This window comes from Arvicola amphibius, chromosome 10, assembly GCF_903992535.2.
Source record: "Arvicola amphibius chromosome 10, mArvAmp1.2, whole genome shotgun sequence".
Classification (NCBI taxonomy): Eukaryota; Metazoa; Chordata; class Mammalia; order Rodentia; family Cricetidae; genus Arvicola; species Arvicola amphibius.
The window spans coordinates 114,361,343-114,378,281 of NC_052056.1; the positions used below are offsets into that span (position 1 = coordinate 114,361,343).

General features: G+C 40.9%; 1 protein-coding gene across 1 annotated transcript; it reads left to right on the plus strand.

Annotated features, from left to right (window-relative positions):
- Positions 1-15,387: 15,387 nt before the first annotated feature.
- Positions 15,388-16,317, plus strand: LOC119824411 (olfactory receptor 19-like). Its single transcript, XM_038344529.1, has one exon. It carries the CDS (start codon positions 15,388-15,390, stop codon positions 16,315-16,317), a length of 930 nt encoding a protein of 309 aa, XP_038200457.1.
- The last annotated feature ends 622 nt before the right edge of the window (positions 16,318-16,939 follow it).

The window sequence follows — 16,939 nt, forward strand, 5'->3', positions numbered from 1 at the left end:
TCATGTGGGAAACTGAGGTAGGGGTAGCCACAATTTCTAAGCCACAGCTTTACAGCGAGACCCAGTCTTAAAACAAACAAACACAAAGGGATGTATAGCAAAAATGGGCATGGGGATGGACACCTGCCATACTCAGGAGGCAGAAACAGAATGGTCAGGAGTTCAAGGTCGTCTCCGATTACATAGAGTTCAAGACCAGCCTGATTGACATGGAACCCTATCCTTAAAAACCCAAAGTGTGGGAAGATGGCCATGGCTGCTAGCTAAGGCCTGCAATCCCAGCACTTAGCTCAGTGATTCTCAGCCTTCCTAACTCTGACCACAGCTCTCTATGCTGTGGTGACCCCCAACCATAGACTACTTTATTGCTACTGCATAGCTGTGATTTTGCTACTGCTATGAATTGTAATGTAAATATCTGCTCTATGACCACTGTGAGAGGGCTGGTTGACCATCCTCCAGTGGTTGCGGCCCACTGCCTGAGAGCCTCCGACTTAGGTTGATGCAAGAGGATCATGAGTCCTCAGGGGCAGTTGTATCACAGAGCCAACATCCTATCTCAGAAAAATAACTCACTCCAGTGAAATTACCAGAAACAATGGCTATTGAACTACAAAAGGCAGAATAAAAAGCAACGCATGGGCCCACACTTGGAATATACAAAGAAGGAACAGGACTTGGTAATCAACTATTGGACAAAGGCGTGAAGTGACAGAAAATTTTCTAATGGGCATCAAAGTCAGAATCAGTTTTGCATAGAATTCCCAGTGACTCAAAAAAGACGTCATTTTAAGCACAATAAAAATCCATTATAGTTTATTTTGAATCAGACACCCTATATGACATTTAAATACAAGTTAATATTCACATATTTATGGAATGAAATGATTTTCATTTTCTACATGAAAATAGCCTGTTAATATGTTAACATTATTTTTATTTTATATATATTAAAAATATTAAAAAATATATATATTTATATATATATATATATATGGAATGGTTACAGTGAAGCTAAAATTAGCCTTGAATTCACAGTGGTGATAGTCCTGAGGACTTCTGTGCAGGTAGCCTTTGCTGGGTGAGGGAAAGGCATTTTCTCTTCTGGTTAGATGCACACACTCCTGCAAACCAGAACCATACTCAGTGGGTCACACGGCATGAAAGTAGTAAGGGGTCTAGTTGGAGGGGGGGTTGCAGGAAAGAGAGAAGGCCATAAGGAGATAATGTGGGGATAAATATGATCTAAATATGCCGTGTATAATCTATACACAGGAAAAATAAACTGCCACAAAAGTAGTTAAGCAAGAGAAGACGAAAATAAATGCACATACAGCATTAATAATTGACAGGAATCAATACACACCTCTCAACAGTAACTCTGAATATAAATAGTCTCAGTTTCCTATCAAAACATAAACTAGTAAGTTGGATCCCTTTCAAAAATGTTATTAAAGGAATGCATCTCACCATGAAACATAGATACTGCCTGTATTAGTAATGGTTCTGTAATAGAACGAATGAGTGTGTGTGTGTGTGTGTGTGTGTGTGTGTGTGTATTTGCGCCTGCGCGCGCATGTGTGTGCGTGTGCTTGCACACACCCAGTAGTTGCTCAGTCCATGAGGCTGGATGATGGAGCTGGTCTTCAGCTTATCCTGGAATCTCTTTTTCCTCTACCTCTTTTCCCCTTACTTCTTTTTCCTTCACCTCTTTTTCCCCCACCTCTTTTTCATTTACCTCTTTTTTTCCTACCTCTTTTTTCCACTACCTCTTTTTTGGCTACCTCTATTTGGTCTACTTCTTTTGGCTCTACCTTTTTTTTCCTCTACCTTTTTTTCCTTTTCCTCTTTTCCCACTACTTTTTCCACGACTTCTTTTTACATGAACTATTTTTCCACGACCTCTTTTTTTCTACCTCTTTTTTCATGACCTCTTTTCCACTACCTCTTTTTCTACTACGTCTTTTTCCACGACCTCTTTTTCCTCTACCTCTTTTCCCTCTAACTGTTTTTCCTCTATCCTTTTTTCAAACCAATTCAAATTGGTTCAGAACGGTTCAAATTGAATCAGACTAGTTCAAACCAGTTCAGACTGGTTCCAACTGGTGCAGACCAGTTCAAATCGTTTTAAACTTGTTCCAACATGATCAAACTGGTTCAACCCAGTTCCAACCAGTTCTGACTGTTTCCAACCGGTTCAGAGCAGTTCCTACTGGTTCAGACAGGTTTAAACCGGTTTAGACTGGTTCAAACCAGTTCAAAACGATACAAACCAGATCAGAATGGTTCAAACCAGATTAAACAGGTTCAGACTGGTTCAGACCATTTCAAACCAGTTCAAACTGGTTCAGAATGGTTCAAACTGGATCAGACCATTTCAAACCCATTCAGACTGGTTCCGACCAGTACAGATCGGTTCAAACCAGTTTAAATCGGTTCAAACCGGTTTAAATCGGTTCAAACCGGTTTAAATCGGTTCAAACCGGTTTAAATCGGTTTGAACAGTATCAAACCAGTTCAGACCTGTTCTGACTGTTTGAAATTGGTTCAGACCGGTTTCAACCGGTTTTTACCAGTTCAGACCTGAATACACCGGCTCCAAACGGATCAAACTGGTTCCGACTGTTTCAGACCGATACAAACCAGTACAGACTGGTTCAAACCAGTTTAGCCGGGTTCCGACTGGTTCAATCTGGTTCCACCTTGATCAAACCGGTTCAGAACCGTTCCAACAGGTTCAGTCCGGTTCCGACCGTTTCAGACTGGTTGAAACAGGTTCTGACTGGTTCCGACCGGTTAAAACCGGTTCTGACTGGTTCAAACTGGTTCGAACTCGATCAAACCCGTTCAGACTGGTTCAAACAAGTTCACACCGGTTCCAAAAGGTTCAAACCGGTTTAGACCTGTTCTGACCGGTTAAAACCGGTTCCAACCGGATCAAACAGGCTCAGACTGGTTAAGAGCAGTTCTGACCGGTTCCAACCATTTCAAACCGGTTCTGACCGGTTCAGACCAGTTCAAACTGGTTCAGAATGGTTCCAACTGGATCAAACCTGTTCAGACTGGTTCAGACCAGTCCAGACCTGTTCCGACCGGTTCAAAACCAGTTTAAAATGGTTTCAACCTGCCGGGTGGTGGAGGCAGCGCACGCCTTTAATCCCAGCACTCGGGAGGCAGAGGCAGGCGGATCTCTGTGAGTTCGAGACCAGCCTGGTCTATAAGAGCTAGTTCCAGGACAGGCTCTAAAGCTGCAGAGAAACCCTGTCTCGAAAAACAAAAAAAAAAAAATGGTTCCAACCAGATCAAACCCGTTCAGACCACTTCAAACCAGTACAAACCGGTTCAGACAAGTTCAAACCGGTTCTGATCAGTTCAGACCAGTTCAAACCGGTTCAGACCCGTTCCAATCGGATCAAACTTGTACAGACTGGTTCAGACCAGTTCAGACCGAATCCGAATGGTTCAAACCAGTTCAAATTGGTTCCAACCAGATCAATCCGGTTCAGACCAGTTCAAAACCGGCTCAAACCGGGTCAAACCGGTTCAGACAGGTTCAAACTGCTTCAGACCGGTTCTGATTGGATCAAACCGGTTATAATTGATACCAACCGGATAAAACTGGTTCCAACTGGTTCAGACCAGTTCAAACCGGTTCAAACCGGTTCACAACCGATTAAACTGGTTCAGACCGGTTCCAACAAGATCAAATTGGTTCAAACTGGTTCCAACCGGATCAAACTGGTTCAGACATGTTTAAACTAGTTGAGATCAGTTCTGACTAGTTCAAACCGGTTCCAACCGGTCCAACCCGGTTCCGACTGGCTAAGACCGGATCAAACTGGTTTAGACCAATTCTGACTGGCTTAAACTGGTTCCAACTTTATCAAACGAATTCAGACCGGTTCCAACCGGTTCAGACTTGTTCAAAACTGTTAAAACCGGCTCTGACCGGTTCAAATTGGTTCATACCAGTTCAAACCGGTCCAACTGGATCAAACCCTACATTTTCCACTACCTCTTTTTCCACTACCTCCTTTTCCTCTCCCTCTTTATCCACGACCTCTTTTCCATCTAACTCTTTTTCCTCTACCCTTTTTTCAAACCAGTTCAAACCGGTTCAGAATGGTTAAAACTGGATCAGACCGGTTCAGTTCGGTTCAGACTGTTTCTGACCGGTACAGACCAGTTCAAATTGTTTTCAACTGGTTCCAACAGGATCAAACTGGTTCAGACCTATTCCAACCCGTTCAAACTAGTTGAGAACGGTTCCAACCAGTTCAGACTGGTTGAAAACGTTTCAGACTTGTTCCATCTGGATCAAACCGGTTCAACCCAGTTCTGACCGGCTAAGACCTGATAAAAACCAGTTCAAACCTATTACTATGGGCTAACACCAGATCAAACCGGTTCAGACTGGCTCCAACCAGATCAAACCGGTTCAAACCAGTTCTGACTGGTTCAAATTTGTTCAGACTGGTTGAGAAAAGTTCACCCCAGTTCCGAAAGATTCAAACCTGTTCAAACCAGATCAGACTGGTACAAAATGGTTCCGACCGGTCCAAACCATTTCTGACAGGTTCTGACCGGTTCGGTCCGGTTCAAACCAGTTCAAACTGGTTCCAACCGCATCAAACCGGTTCAGACCAGTTCAAACCGGTTCAAACCAGTTATGAATGGATCAAACCGGATCAAACCTGTTCATATTGCTTCCGACCCATTTATATCAGTTGAAACAGGTTCAGACCGGTTCCAACCAGATAAAACCAGTTCAGAACGGTTCAGAGCAGTTCAGGAGGGTTCCGACCGGTTCAGACAGGTTCTGACTGGTTCAAATTGGCTCTGACTGGTTCACACTGGTTCAAACCGTTTAAAATCTGTTTGGACTGGTTGCAACTGGTCCCAATCGGATCAAACTGGTCCAAACCCCGTTCCGACTGTTTCAAACCGGTTCAAACTGGATTAAACCGGTTCAGACTGGTTCAGATCATTTCAAACCGGTTCAAACTGGGTCAGAATGGTTCAAACACTTTCAGACCGGTTCCGATTGGTTCTAACCAATTTTGACCGGTTCTGACTGTTTAAAACCAGTTCTGACTGGTTCAAAATGGATTAAACTGGTTCAGATCATTTCAAACCAGTTCAAACTGTTTCAGACCGGTTCAAACACTTTCAGACCGGTTCCAACTGGTTCTGACCGGTTCTGACCATTTAAAACCAGTTCCGACTGGTTCAAACTGGTTCAGACCAGTTCCGACCAATTCAAACCGGTTGAGACCTGTTAAAACCCGTTCTACCTGATCTAACTGGTTCCTACTCGATCAAACCTGTTCCGACTGTTTCAGACCAGTTCAAATGGGTTCAAACCTGTTTAGACAGGTTCAAGCTGGTTCCAAACGGATCAAACTGGTTCAGAATGGTTGAAACCGGCTTAGACCTGTTCCGACCGGTTCTGACCGGTTCAGACCGATTTAAACCAGTTCAGACCGGTTCCGACAGGATTAAACCCCTTCAACCCATTTTTTCCACTACCTCCTTTTCCACTAACCCTTTTTCCACTAACTCCATTTCCACTACTTCTTTTTCCAATACCTCTTTCTCCATGACCTCTTTTTCCATGACTCAAACCGGATCAAACCGGCAGATAAGTCCAAACTGGTTCCGACGGGTTCACATCACTTAAAACCCGTTCTGACCAGTTTCAACTGGATCAAACCTGTTCAGACTGGTTCAGACCAGTTCAGACTGGTTCAGACCAGTTCAGACCTGTTTTGAACGGTTCAAACCAGTTCAAACTGGTTCCAACCAGATCAAACCGGTTCAGACCAGTTCAAACCAGTTCAAAACATTTCCGATTGGTTCAGACCGATTCAAACTGGTTCAGAACGATTCTGACTGGTTCAAACTGGGTCAGACGGGTTCAGACAGGATCAAACCGCTTGAGAACAGTCCCGACCAGATCAAAGTGTTTAAAACTGGTTCCAAGCGGATCAAACCGGTTCAGACTGGTTCAGACCAGTTCATACCGGTTCAGACCGGTTCTGACAAGATCAAATTGGTTCAAAATGGTTCCAACTGGATCAAACCGGTTCAGAGTGGTTCTTCTGTATCAAACTGGTTCAGACTGGTTCAGACCAGTTCAAACCAGTTCAAACTGGTTCAGAATGGTTCAAACTGGATCAGACTGGATCAAACAGGTTCAGAATATTTCCGACCAGTACAGACCGGTTCAAACCATTTTAAACGGGTTCGAACAGGTACAAACTGATTCAGACTGGTTCCGACAGGTTGAAATTGGTTCAGACTGGTTTCAACTGGTTCTGAGCGGTTCAGACCAGTTCAAACCAGCCCCAAACAAATCAAACCGATTCAAACCTGTTCAGACTGATTCAGACCAGTTCAAAGCAGTTCCGACCGGTTCAGATTGGTTAAAACCGGTTTGGACCGGTTCAGACTGGTTCTGATCGAATCAAACCGGTTTAGACTGGTTCAGAGCATTTCAAACCGGTTCAGACCGGTCCAAACCGGATCAGACTGGTTCCTACCGGCTCAAACCAGTTCTGACCGATTTAGATGAATTAAATTGGATCAAACCGGTTCAGATGATTAAAATCCTATAAAACCTGTTCAGAGTGGTTCCGATCAGTTCACACTGGTCAGACCGGCTCTAACCAGATCAAACTGGTTCAAACCAGATCAGACTGGTACAAACCGGTTCTGACAGGTTCAGACCAGTTCCAAATGGTTCAGACAGGTACCAACCAGCTCAAACCTGTTAAGACCAGTTCCGACCAGTTTAAACTGGTTCTGACTGGTTTAGACCGGTTCCGACCAGTTCAAACCGGTTCCAACCTGATCAAACCGGTCCAAACCATTTCCGACTGGTGCAGACCGAATCAAACCTGTTCAGACAAGTTCAAAGTGGTTCTGACCGGTTCAGACCAGTTCAAACCCGTTCAGAATGGTCAGACCAGTTCAAAGTGGTTCTCACCGGTTCAAACCAGTTCACACCGTATCAAACCAGTTCAGACCACTTCAAACCGGTTCAGACCAGTTCCGACTGGTTCAAACCGGTTCTGACTGGATCAAACCGGTTAAAACTGGTTCCAAATAGATCAAACCAGTTCAGACTGGCTCAGACCAGTTTAAGCCAGTTCAAACCGGTTCAGACCAGTTCCCAAATGATCAAACCTGTAAAACCCTGTTCCAATCGGCTAAGACTGGATCAAACCGGCTCACACCAGTACCGTTCTTAGCCAGTTGGAACAAGTCTGAACCAGTTTTAAGCTGTCCGAACCGATCTGAACTTGTTTGAACTGGTCTGAACCAGTCTGAAATGGTTTGATCTGGTTGGAACCGGTCAGAACCGGTTTGAACCGGTTTGATGTGGTTGCAACTGGTTGGAACCAATCTTAACCTGTCTGATCCTGTCTTAGGCGGTTGGAACTGGTCTGAACTGGTTTGAAACGGTCGGAACCAGAGTTAATTAATATCACTTAATATCAATGGACTCAATTCACCTATAAAAAGGCACAGGCTAAGAGATTGGATACGAAAACAGGATCCAACATTCTGCTGTTTACAAGAAACACACCTCAAACTCAAAGACAGACACCTACTCAGAGTAAAGGGTTGGGGAAAGGTTTTTCAATCAAATTGACCTAAGAAACAAGCAGGTGTGGCTATACTAATTCATAACAAAATTGACTTCAAACTAAAATCAATCAGAAGAGATGGAGATGGACACATTGTACTCATAACAGGAACAATCCTGAACATCTATGCCCCTAATATAAAAGCACCCACTTATGTAAAAGAAACATTACTAGAACTCAAGACAGACATCAAACAACACACATTAATAGTAGGAGACTTCAACACTTCTCTCTCACCAATGGACAGGTCAATCAGACAGAAACTTAACAGAAATAAGAGAATTAATGGAGGTAATGAATCAAATGGACTTAACAGACATCTATAGAACATTCCACCCAAATAGGAAAGAATATACCTTCTTCTCAGCATCTCATGGAACCTTCTCAAATATTGACCACATACTCAGTAACAAAGCAAACTTACACAGATACAAAAAAATATTAGTAACCACCTGTGTCTTATCGGATCACCATGGAATAAAGTTAGAATTTAACAATAATTCTACCCCCAGAAAGCTTATAAACTCATGAAAGCTGAACAGTCAACTACTGAACCACCCCTGGGTCAAGGAAGAAATAAAGAAAGAAATTAAAGGCTTCCTTGAATTCAACAAAAACAAAGACACAACATACCCAAACCTATGGGACACTATGAAAGCAAGGCTAAGAGGAAAGTTCATAGCTCTAAGTGCCCACATTAAAAAAACGGAGAAAGCTCACATTGGAGACTTAACAGCACAGCTGAAAGCTTTAAAAAAAAAAAGAAGCATACTCACCCAGAAGGAGTAGAACACTGGAAAAAATCAAACTGAGGGCTGAAATCAACAAAATAGAAACACAGAAAATAATCCAAAGAATCAATGAAACAAAGAGCTGGTTCTTTGAGAAAGTCAACAAGATTAACAAACCTTTACCCAAACTAATCAAAAGGCAGAGAGAGAACATGCAAATTCACAAGATCAGAAATGAAAAGGGGGGCATAACAACAGACACTGGGAAAATTCAGAGAATCATTAGGTCTTACTACAAAAGCTTATATGCCACAAAGTTGGAAAATGTACAAGAAATGGACTTGTTTTTAGATAAGCACCATTTACCAAAATTAAATCAAGACCAGGTGAACAAGTTAAATAGACCTATAAGTCATGAGGAAATAGAAGCTGTCATAAAAAATCGCCCAGGATCTGATGGTTTTAATGCAGAATTTTATAAGAACTCCAAGAAGAGCTGATACCTATTCTCCTTAATGTGTTTCACATAATAGAAACAGAAGAGTCATTGCGAAACTCTTTTTTACGAAGCTAAGGTCACCCTGATTCCAAAACCACACAAAGACCCAACCAAGAAAGAAAATTAGAGACCAATCTCACTCATGAACATTGATGCAAAAATTCTCAATAAAATTCTGGCAAACAGAATCCAAGAACACATTAAAAAAACATCCATTATGATCAAGTAGGCTTCATCCCAGAGATGCAGGGCTGGTTCAACATACAAAAATCTATCAATGTAATCCATCACATATATAAACTGAAAGAAAAATACTATATGATCATTTTATTAGATGTGGAAAAAGCATTTGACAAAATTCAACACCCCTTTATGATAAAGGTTTTGGAGAGGTTAGGGATACAAGGATCATACCTAAATATAATAAAAGCAATATATAGCAAGCCAACAGCTAATATTAAGTTAAATGGAGGGAAACTCAAAGCCATTCCACTAAATTCAGGATCAAGACAAAGCTGACCACTCTCTCCTTATCTCTTCAACATAGTTCTTGAAGTTCTAGAAATAGCAATAAGATAACATAAGGAGATCAAGGGGATTCGAATCAGAAAGGAAGAAGTCAAACTTTCATTATTTGTAGATGATATGATAGTGTACATCAGTGACCACAAAACTCTACCAAGGAACTCCTACAGCTGATAAAGAACTTCAGTGAAGTGGCAGGATACAAGGTTAATTCAAAAAAATCAGTAGCCCTCCTATACACAAAGGATAAAGAAGCAGAGAGGGAATTCAGAGAAACTTCACCTTTTATGATAGCCACAAATAGCATACAGTATCTTGGGGTAACTCTAATCAAGGAAGTGAAAGATCTATTTGACAAGAACTTAAAGGCATTGAAGAAAGAAATTGAAGAGGACACCAGAAAATGGAAAGACCTCCCATGCTCTTGGATGGGTGGGATCAACATAGTAAAAATGGCAATTCTACCAAAGGCAATCTATAAATTCAATGCCATCCCTATTAAAATCCCAACCAAATTCTTCACAGACCTCGAGAGAACAATAATCAACTTTATATGGAAAAACAAAAATCCCAGGATAGCCAAAACAATATTATAAATAAAGGAACTTCTGGAGGCATTACCATCCCTGACTTCAAACTCTATTACAGAGCTACAGTATTGAAAACAGCTCGGTATTAGCATAAAAACAGAGAAGTCAAATGGAATCAAATTGAAGACCTGGATATTAACCCACAAACCTATGAACACCTGATTTTTGACAAAGGAGCCAAAAGTATACAATGGAAGAAAGAAAGCAACTTCAACAAATGGTGCTGGCAGAACTGGATGTCAATCTGTAGAAGAATGAAAATAGATCCATATCTATCACCATGCACAAAACTCAACTCCAAATGGATTAAAGACCTCAATATAAATCTGACCATACTGAACCTGGTAGAAGAGAAAGGGGGAAGTAGTCTACAACACATGGGCACAGGAGACCATTTCCTACGTTTAACTCCAGTAGCACAGACAATAAGGGCACCATTGAATAAATGGGACCTCCTAAAACTGAGAAGTTTCTGTAAAGCAAAGGACACTGTCACTAGGACAAAAAGGGCAACCTACTGATTGATCTTCACCAACCCTGCAACAGACAAAGGTCTGATCTCCAAAATATATAAAGAAATCAAGAAAATAGACTTCAAAATGCTAATTAACCCATTTAAAAATTGGGGCTCTGAACTGAACAGAACAGAGAATTTTCAACAGAAGAAGTTCAAATGGCCAAAGACACTTAAGGTCATGCTCAACCTCCTTAGCTATCAGGGAAATGCAAATCAAAACAACTTTGAGATACCATCTTACACCTGTCAGACTGGCTAAAATAAAAAACACCAATGATAGCCTTTGCTGGAGAGGATGTGGAGTAAGGGGAACACTCATCCATTGATGGTGGGAATGGAAACTTGTGCAAACACTGTGGCAGTTTCTCAGAAAATTCAGGATCAAACTACTCCAGGATCCAGCAATACCACTCTTGGGAATATACCGAAGAGATGCCCAATCATACTACAAAAACATTTGTTCAACTATGTTCATAGCAGCACTATTTGTAATAGTCAGAACATGGAAACAACCTAGATGCCCTTCAGTGGAAGAATGGATGAAGAAACTGTGGAATATATACACATTAGAGTATTACTCAGTGGTAAAAAACAATGACATCTTGAATTTTGCATGCAAATGGATGGAAATAGAAAACACTATTCTGAATGAGGTAACCCATACCAATAAAGATGAATATGGGATGCACTCACTCATAATTGGTTTTTAGCCATAAATAAAGGACATCGAGCATATAATTCGTGATCCTAGAGAAGATAATAAGAAGGTGAACCCAAAGAAAAACATATAGTTATCCTCCTGGATATTGGAAGTGGTCAAGATGGCCGGGCAAAAATTGGGAACTTGGGGGCGGGGTGGTATGGGGGCAAGGGGAGATGGGGGGAGAAAAGTGAGAAGGGGAGGATGGGGAGATCTTGGGTAATGGGACGGTTGGGATAGAGGGAGGATGGATATGGGAGCAGGTCATTTTATATCTTAATTATGGGAGCTATTTTAGGGTTGTCAAGAGACATGACTCTAGAGGGGTTCCCAGGTGTCCAAGGAGGTGTCCCTAGGTAGTTCTTTGGGCAGCTGAGGAAAGGGATTCTGAAATGGGCCCTATCCTATAGCCATACTGATGAATATCTTGCATATCACCATAGAACCTTCATCTGGCGATGGATGGAGATAGAGACAGAGCCACACATTGGAGCACCGGACTGAGCTCCCAAGGTCCAAATGAGGAGCAGAAGGAGGCAGAACATGAGCAAGGAAGTCAGGACCGCGAGCGGTGCACCCTCCCATTGAGATGGTGGGGCTGATCTAATCGGAGCTCACCAAGGCCAGCTGGACTGGGACTGAAAAAGCACGGGATAAAACCAGGCTCCCTGAACATGGCGGACAATGAGGGCTGCTGAGAAGCCATGGATAATGGCACTGGATTTTGATCCTACTAAACATACTGGCTTTGGGGGGGGGGGAACTAGCCTGTTTGGATGCTCACCTTCCTAGACCTGGATGGAGTGGGGAGGAAATTGGACTTCCCACAGGGCAGGAACCCTTATTGCTCTTCGGGCAGGAGAGGGAGGGGGAGTGAAGGGAGAAGGGGGAAGTAAATGGGAGGCAGGGAGGAGGCAGAAATTTTTAATAATAAAAAATAAATTAAAAAAATAATAAAATTAATGGAGATATTAACAGTTGCCCAAACAAAGTCAAGGCTTTGAAGGACTCATGAGACCTATTCATTACAGGATCTATTCACCAGAAGAGAGATAAAAGAAACATGAAGCAAACAATTGTCCAAAGTGATGTCATGGTCTTAGTAGGTTATATTTTGGAAGGTAGACAAACAGAGATGAATAAATCAAGTCTGATTCACATGACATTTAATCAGGTGTCTTGGGAACAGAGACTCCACAAGAAAAACTCATTTCTGTGAAGAGCCAAGTCCCCTAGGAAAATGATGTAATCAGGATTAGAGACGGCAAGAGGGAATGGTGTATATAATGTGCAGGTATAGAGAGTTTTAAATATCTCCCCAACCTTTGCCTCCACATTTCAACCTTTCTGAGGACAGAACATTTCTGTTTTCTTCAGCATATTCACCTGATTTGGAAATTGATCCGGGACCCCTCCCTGCCATGGTAAAATAGTGAAACTAACTCCAGTCCTTCTCTTCAGCCACCAGGGAGGAGATCAGACTTCTAATCTAATCGGTGTCTTTTCGCCCAGGAGCCCTGTCCAGGTGAGTCTGGGGTCTCAGCAGCTGTGACAGAAACGAGGCAGAGATCAAAAGCAAGGAAGGACACGGAGAGTGACGTATCCAGGAGGCTGCGGTTGTCAGCAGCCACTTAATACTTGCCTGATTGATCCGCTGATGCAGTCATCTGAAGAAAAAGGAGTTTTCTCCATGCGGAACCTCTACCTAGGAGTCTTTATAGTCAATTTGCTGGATAGAGAAGCGTCCTGCGAGCTGGGGAGGAGCACAGTGGAGTGAGGGATGCTCCTTATTTCTGAGATGAAACACCAGGTTGATTAGCTTATACCAAACGTATGCCATGAGTCTTCCCACGTGGTTTTTTACTTTTGCCTTTTTCTGTTTCATTAAATGGCCCTCTCTTCTTACTACTGAGGTTTTGCAGCATTGTAGATAATTTCGTTCCTCAAATCTATATGTATGTGTTTTTTTTTTAAAAAACGTTCTTTCAAAATGTATGCTTTGTTTTCATACAGTTTTTATTTTGACCTTTTGTAGTATGTTAGCTAGAGGACTGGTATCATCTTTCTCTAGACTGATGGCCACATTTTAAGTTTTATTTAAATATTTAAGTTTCTATAACAAGCATTCCCTATTGAAATCACATGACTACAGGCAACACTAAACAGCCTTAGCAGGTTGTATTTTTACATTTATCTATATATGGATATCTATTACATCTCTCTCTCTCTCTCTCTCTCTCTATATATATATATATGTATGTATATATATATATATGTAATAATAACAAAGAAAAAGGCTATGATTCTGGGAGGGAGTGAGGAGGAGAAGACATGGGAAGGATTAGAAGGAAGAAAAAAGAAGAAACAGAGTGATAATTTTATAATTTTTAAAAATTGAAAAGATAGACTATATAGCTGAGTTTAAATAACACATTAGCATGCGTTATATTTCTAAATGTACTGAGACTCAAGTTCCAATTAATTAAAGCAGCTACTGACTATGTATTATGTACCACAATGTTAAAGAAACATTATAGTATTTATTTATTATTAGGTCACTTCCAATTAAGCTATGAATTTCTTTGGAAACATTTGTTGATGTTCCATTTAATTTGTTTAATCCAAATGTTTTAGCATGAATTAGTTAAAGCTGACCTTATTTTTCTGCCACTATTTTTGTTATATAATATCTTCTTTTAAAACCCTTATGCCAAATAATGCAAATGTGTTTGGTCAACTGTGAATATTGAAATGAGAGTAAAACAGAATACTTCTCATTTGGATCTTTAATTACAACTTCAATATAAAGCTCACTGTAATAAATGTGCATAGGATGCAATGTCCTCAGGGATCAGGCACATCCAGCACTTGGTTTAGTGTAAAAGGTAGAGCAGTGCTGGTGGGTACAAACTTAATATAATATAGTAAATATAATACAGCATTTGTTGATAGAATTTGAAGATAGCAGCCACAATTACTGTGCACCTATGCTATTTATTCAAAGAGATAAATTTTGAAATTCCAGAGTAAGACAGAAAATATATTCTATGGGATAATGGAGGTCTAACCTACTATTGTTCACTTGCTAAATTATGTAAATTGGTATTTGTCTTTCTATATCTGGTACATGCCACAGAACTAGACACACTGATGTTTCCCTGTGAATCCTAGGACATTTTTTATCACAAAAATTGAGCAGATCAAAATTTTCAGAGGCCAACAAATAAGAGCTGAGGGAGATGGAAACGTGAGTAGTAAGACAGGAGGTCACATCAAGACATGAAGGAGAACGTGCCCTACTTTGTGCACCCCAATGACTGTAGCTAATGTGCCAGAAACTTCACAGTATGTAGAGGAGAATATTTTGAATGCTTGAACCATAGGAATTTGTGGTGGTACACATATAGATTATCTAGAGTTGGTTATTATGTCATGTATAGATGCATATAGCACTATAAATATACTGTATAATTCAATAGATTCAATTATTATGTGAAGTTAAAATTTAAATTAACCTTGTATGTAGCAGGAAAATTTTCTTTTACATGTGCTGTTCTCTTCCCTTTGCATTTTGTGACCAAATGGAAGCTCAGAGGACGTGAGCACCAAAGTGATGAAACAGGTTTTCTTCTGGGTGCTGCGCTATGATGGTTTACTGTTCTTGTGATGCCTCGAGAAAGGTGACTGGGTTTGAAGTGCAGTCAGAATCAAGAAAGCTTTTCTTCCTTTCCGTCTCTCAGGAACCACTTGAGATAATTAGACACTATTACCTCTGGAGACATTTTTAAAAATAAAATCTGTATCTGTCTTTGCTTATGAAGATAATGCATTATATTTAATTAATCACTGGGTAGAAAGTGATCATGGTAAAATATAATCTCATGGGTATATGTGGAGCATGACCCATATTAGAGTGTATTTCCCAACTATAACATTCATTGGAAACATTTGTATTACAAGTCTTCTTGGGTACAGGCTTAGTGCAAGAGAGCAGTTGCAAGTGAATTATACCAGAGACTGCCCCCAAAAAACTCCACACTCAGACACAAAACAGAAGCTACTGTATGGATACTATAATATAAACTATAGTTTTTCTGTTCAATATTACATAGTGTTATAGATAGTAATGTAATTCCATCAGGTTACTTTTCCCTTTTTTGTTATACTAGCTATATGGAGCTGAAAAATGACACGCAAACTTTGAAATTTATTCTCCTGGGAATTTCAGAGGATCCGCTATGGCAACCATTCCTTTTCGGACTGTTTTTGTTCATGTACCTGGCCACCCTGCTTGGGAACCTGCTCATTATCATTGCCACAGTTACAGATTCCAGTCTACACACGCCCATGTACTTTTTCCTCTCTAACCTGTCTTTTGCTGACATTTGTTTTACCTCTGTTAGCATCCCAAAGATGCTAGTGAATATTCAGACACAGAACAAGGAGATTACATACGAAGGCTGTATTGCTCAGGTGTACTTTTTCATACTGTTTGGAATTTTGGACAACTTTCTTCTCGCCGTGATGGCCTATGACCGATACGTGGCCATCTGTCACCCTCTGCACTACACAGTCATCATGAACCGCCACCTCTGTGGGTTGCTGGTTCTTGGGTCCTGGATCGCAACAACCTTGAATTCCTTGCTACAGAGTTCAATGGCATTGCGGCTGTCCTTCTGTACTGACTTGAAAATTCCCCACTTTCTTTGTGAGCTTTATCAACTGGTTCTACTTGCCTGTAATGACACTTTTCCTAATGACATGGTGATGTTCTTTGGAGCTGTACTGGTGGGTGGTGGTCCTCTGGCTGGTATCCTTTACTCTTATTCTAAGATAGTTTCCTCCATTCGTGCAATCTCATCAGCACAGGGGAAGTACAAAGCATTTGTCACCTGTGCATCTCATCTCTCAGTTGTTTCATTGTTCTATTCTACACTCTTGGGTGTGTACCTTAGTTCTTCTGTTACCCAAAACTCACAGTCAACTGCACGAGCATCTGTGATGTACAGTGTGGTCACCCCCATGCTGAACCCTTTCATCTACAGTCTGAGGAATAAGGACCTGATGGGAGCTCTCAGAAGACTCTTCAGAAGGAAGCCATGAAAAAGACATTCTTCACGAAGTGCATTAACGTCTGGGCAGCAAATACAAGTATCACAACTCCAATCAAATAACTCCAGAGAATTTCCTCTTTCCACTTTTTCCCTAGGGTTTTGATTTCTTTTGATGGCTTTACTGATCTTCTGTAGAATTGCTAGCAAGCTTTTTCTTTTCTGTTGTATCATGTATCACGTCACAGGCAACCTGTAGATTCTCATCTATTTTACATAGCCGTGACTTGTGCTGGTACTACGGAATAAACTGAACTTGATGAGGTCTTTGATATGATTTGAGTATAGAAGAGATTCTGTGACTGGTTTTTGCCACTTTTCTGTTCACCTCTCTATATTGCTGCCTTAACTCTTCTTACAGTGTAGCTTCAATGTTAATACTTTTATATTTGTGTAAGTGCCTAATACTGATTAGGACCCTGTCTCTATGTTCAATTTTGTGTTCATATAGCCCATTCTGTTCCTTGTTATACAATAGTAGCTAAATATTCACATAAAATATACATCGGTCTGTACTGGTACCATTTGCCTGTCATGACCCCTATTTTAACGACATGCTTATGTACTTTCCAGCTGTCTTGGTTAGTGGTCATCCATTTGTTAGCATTCTTAAC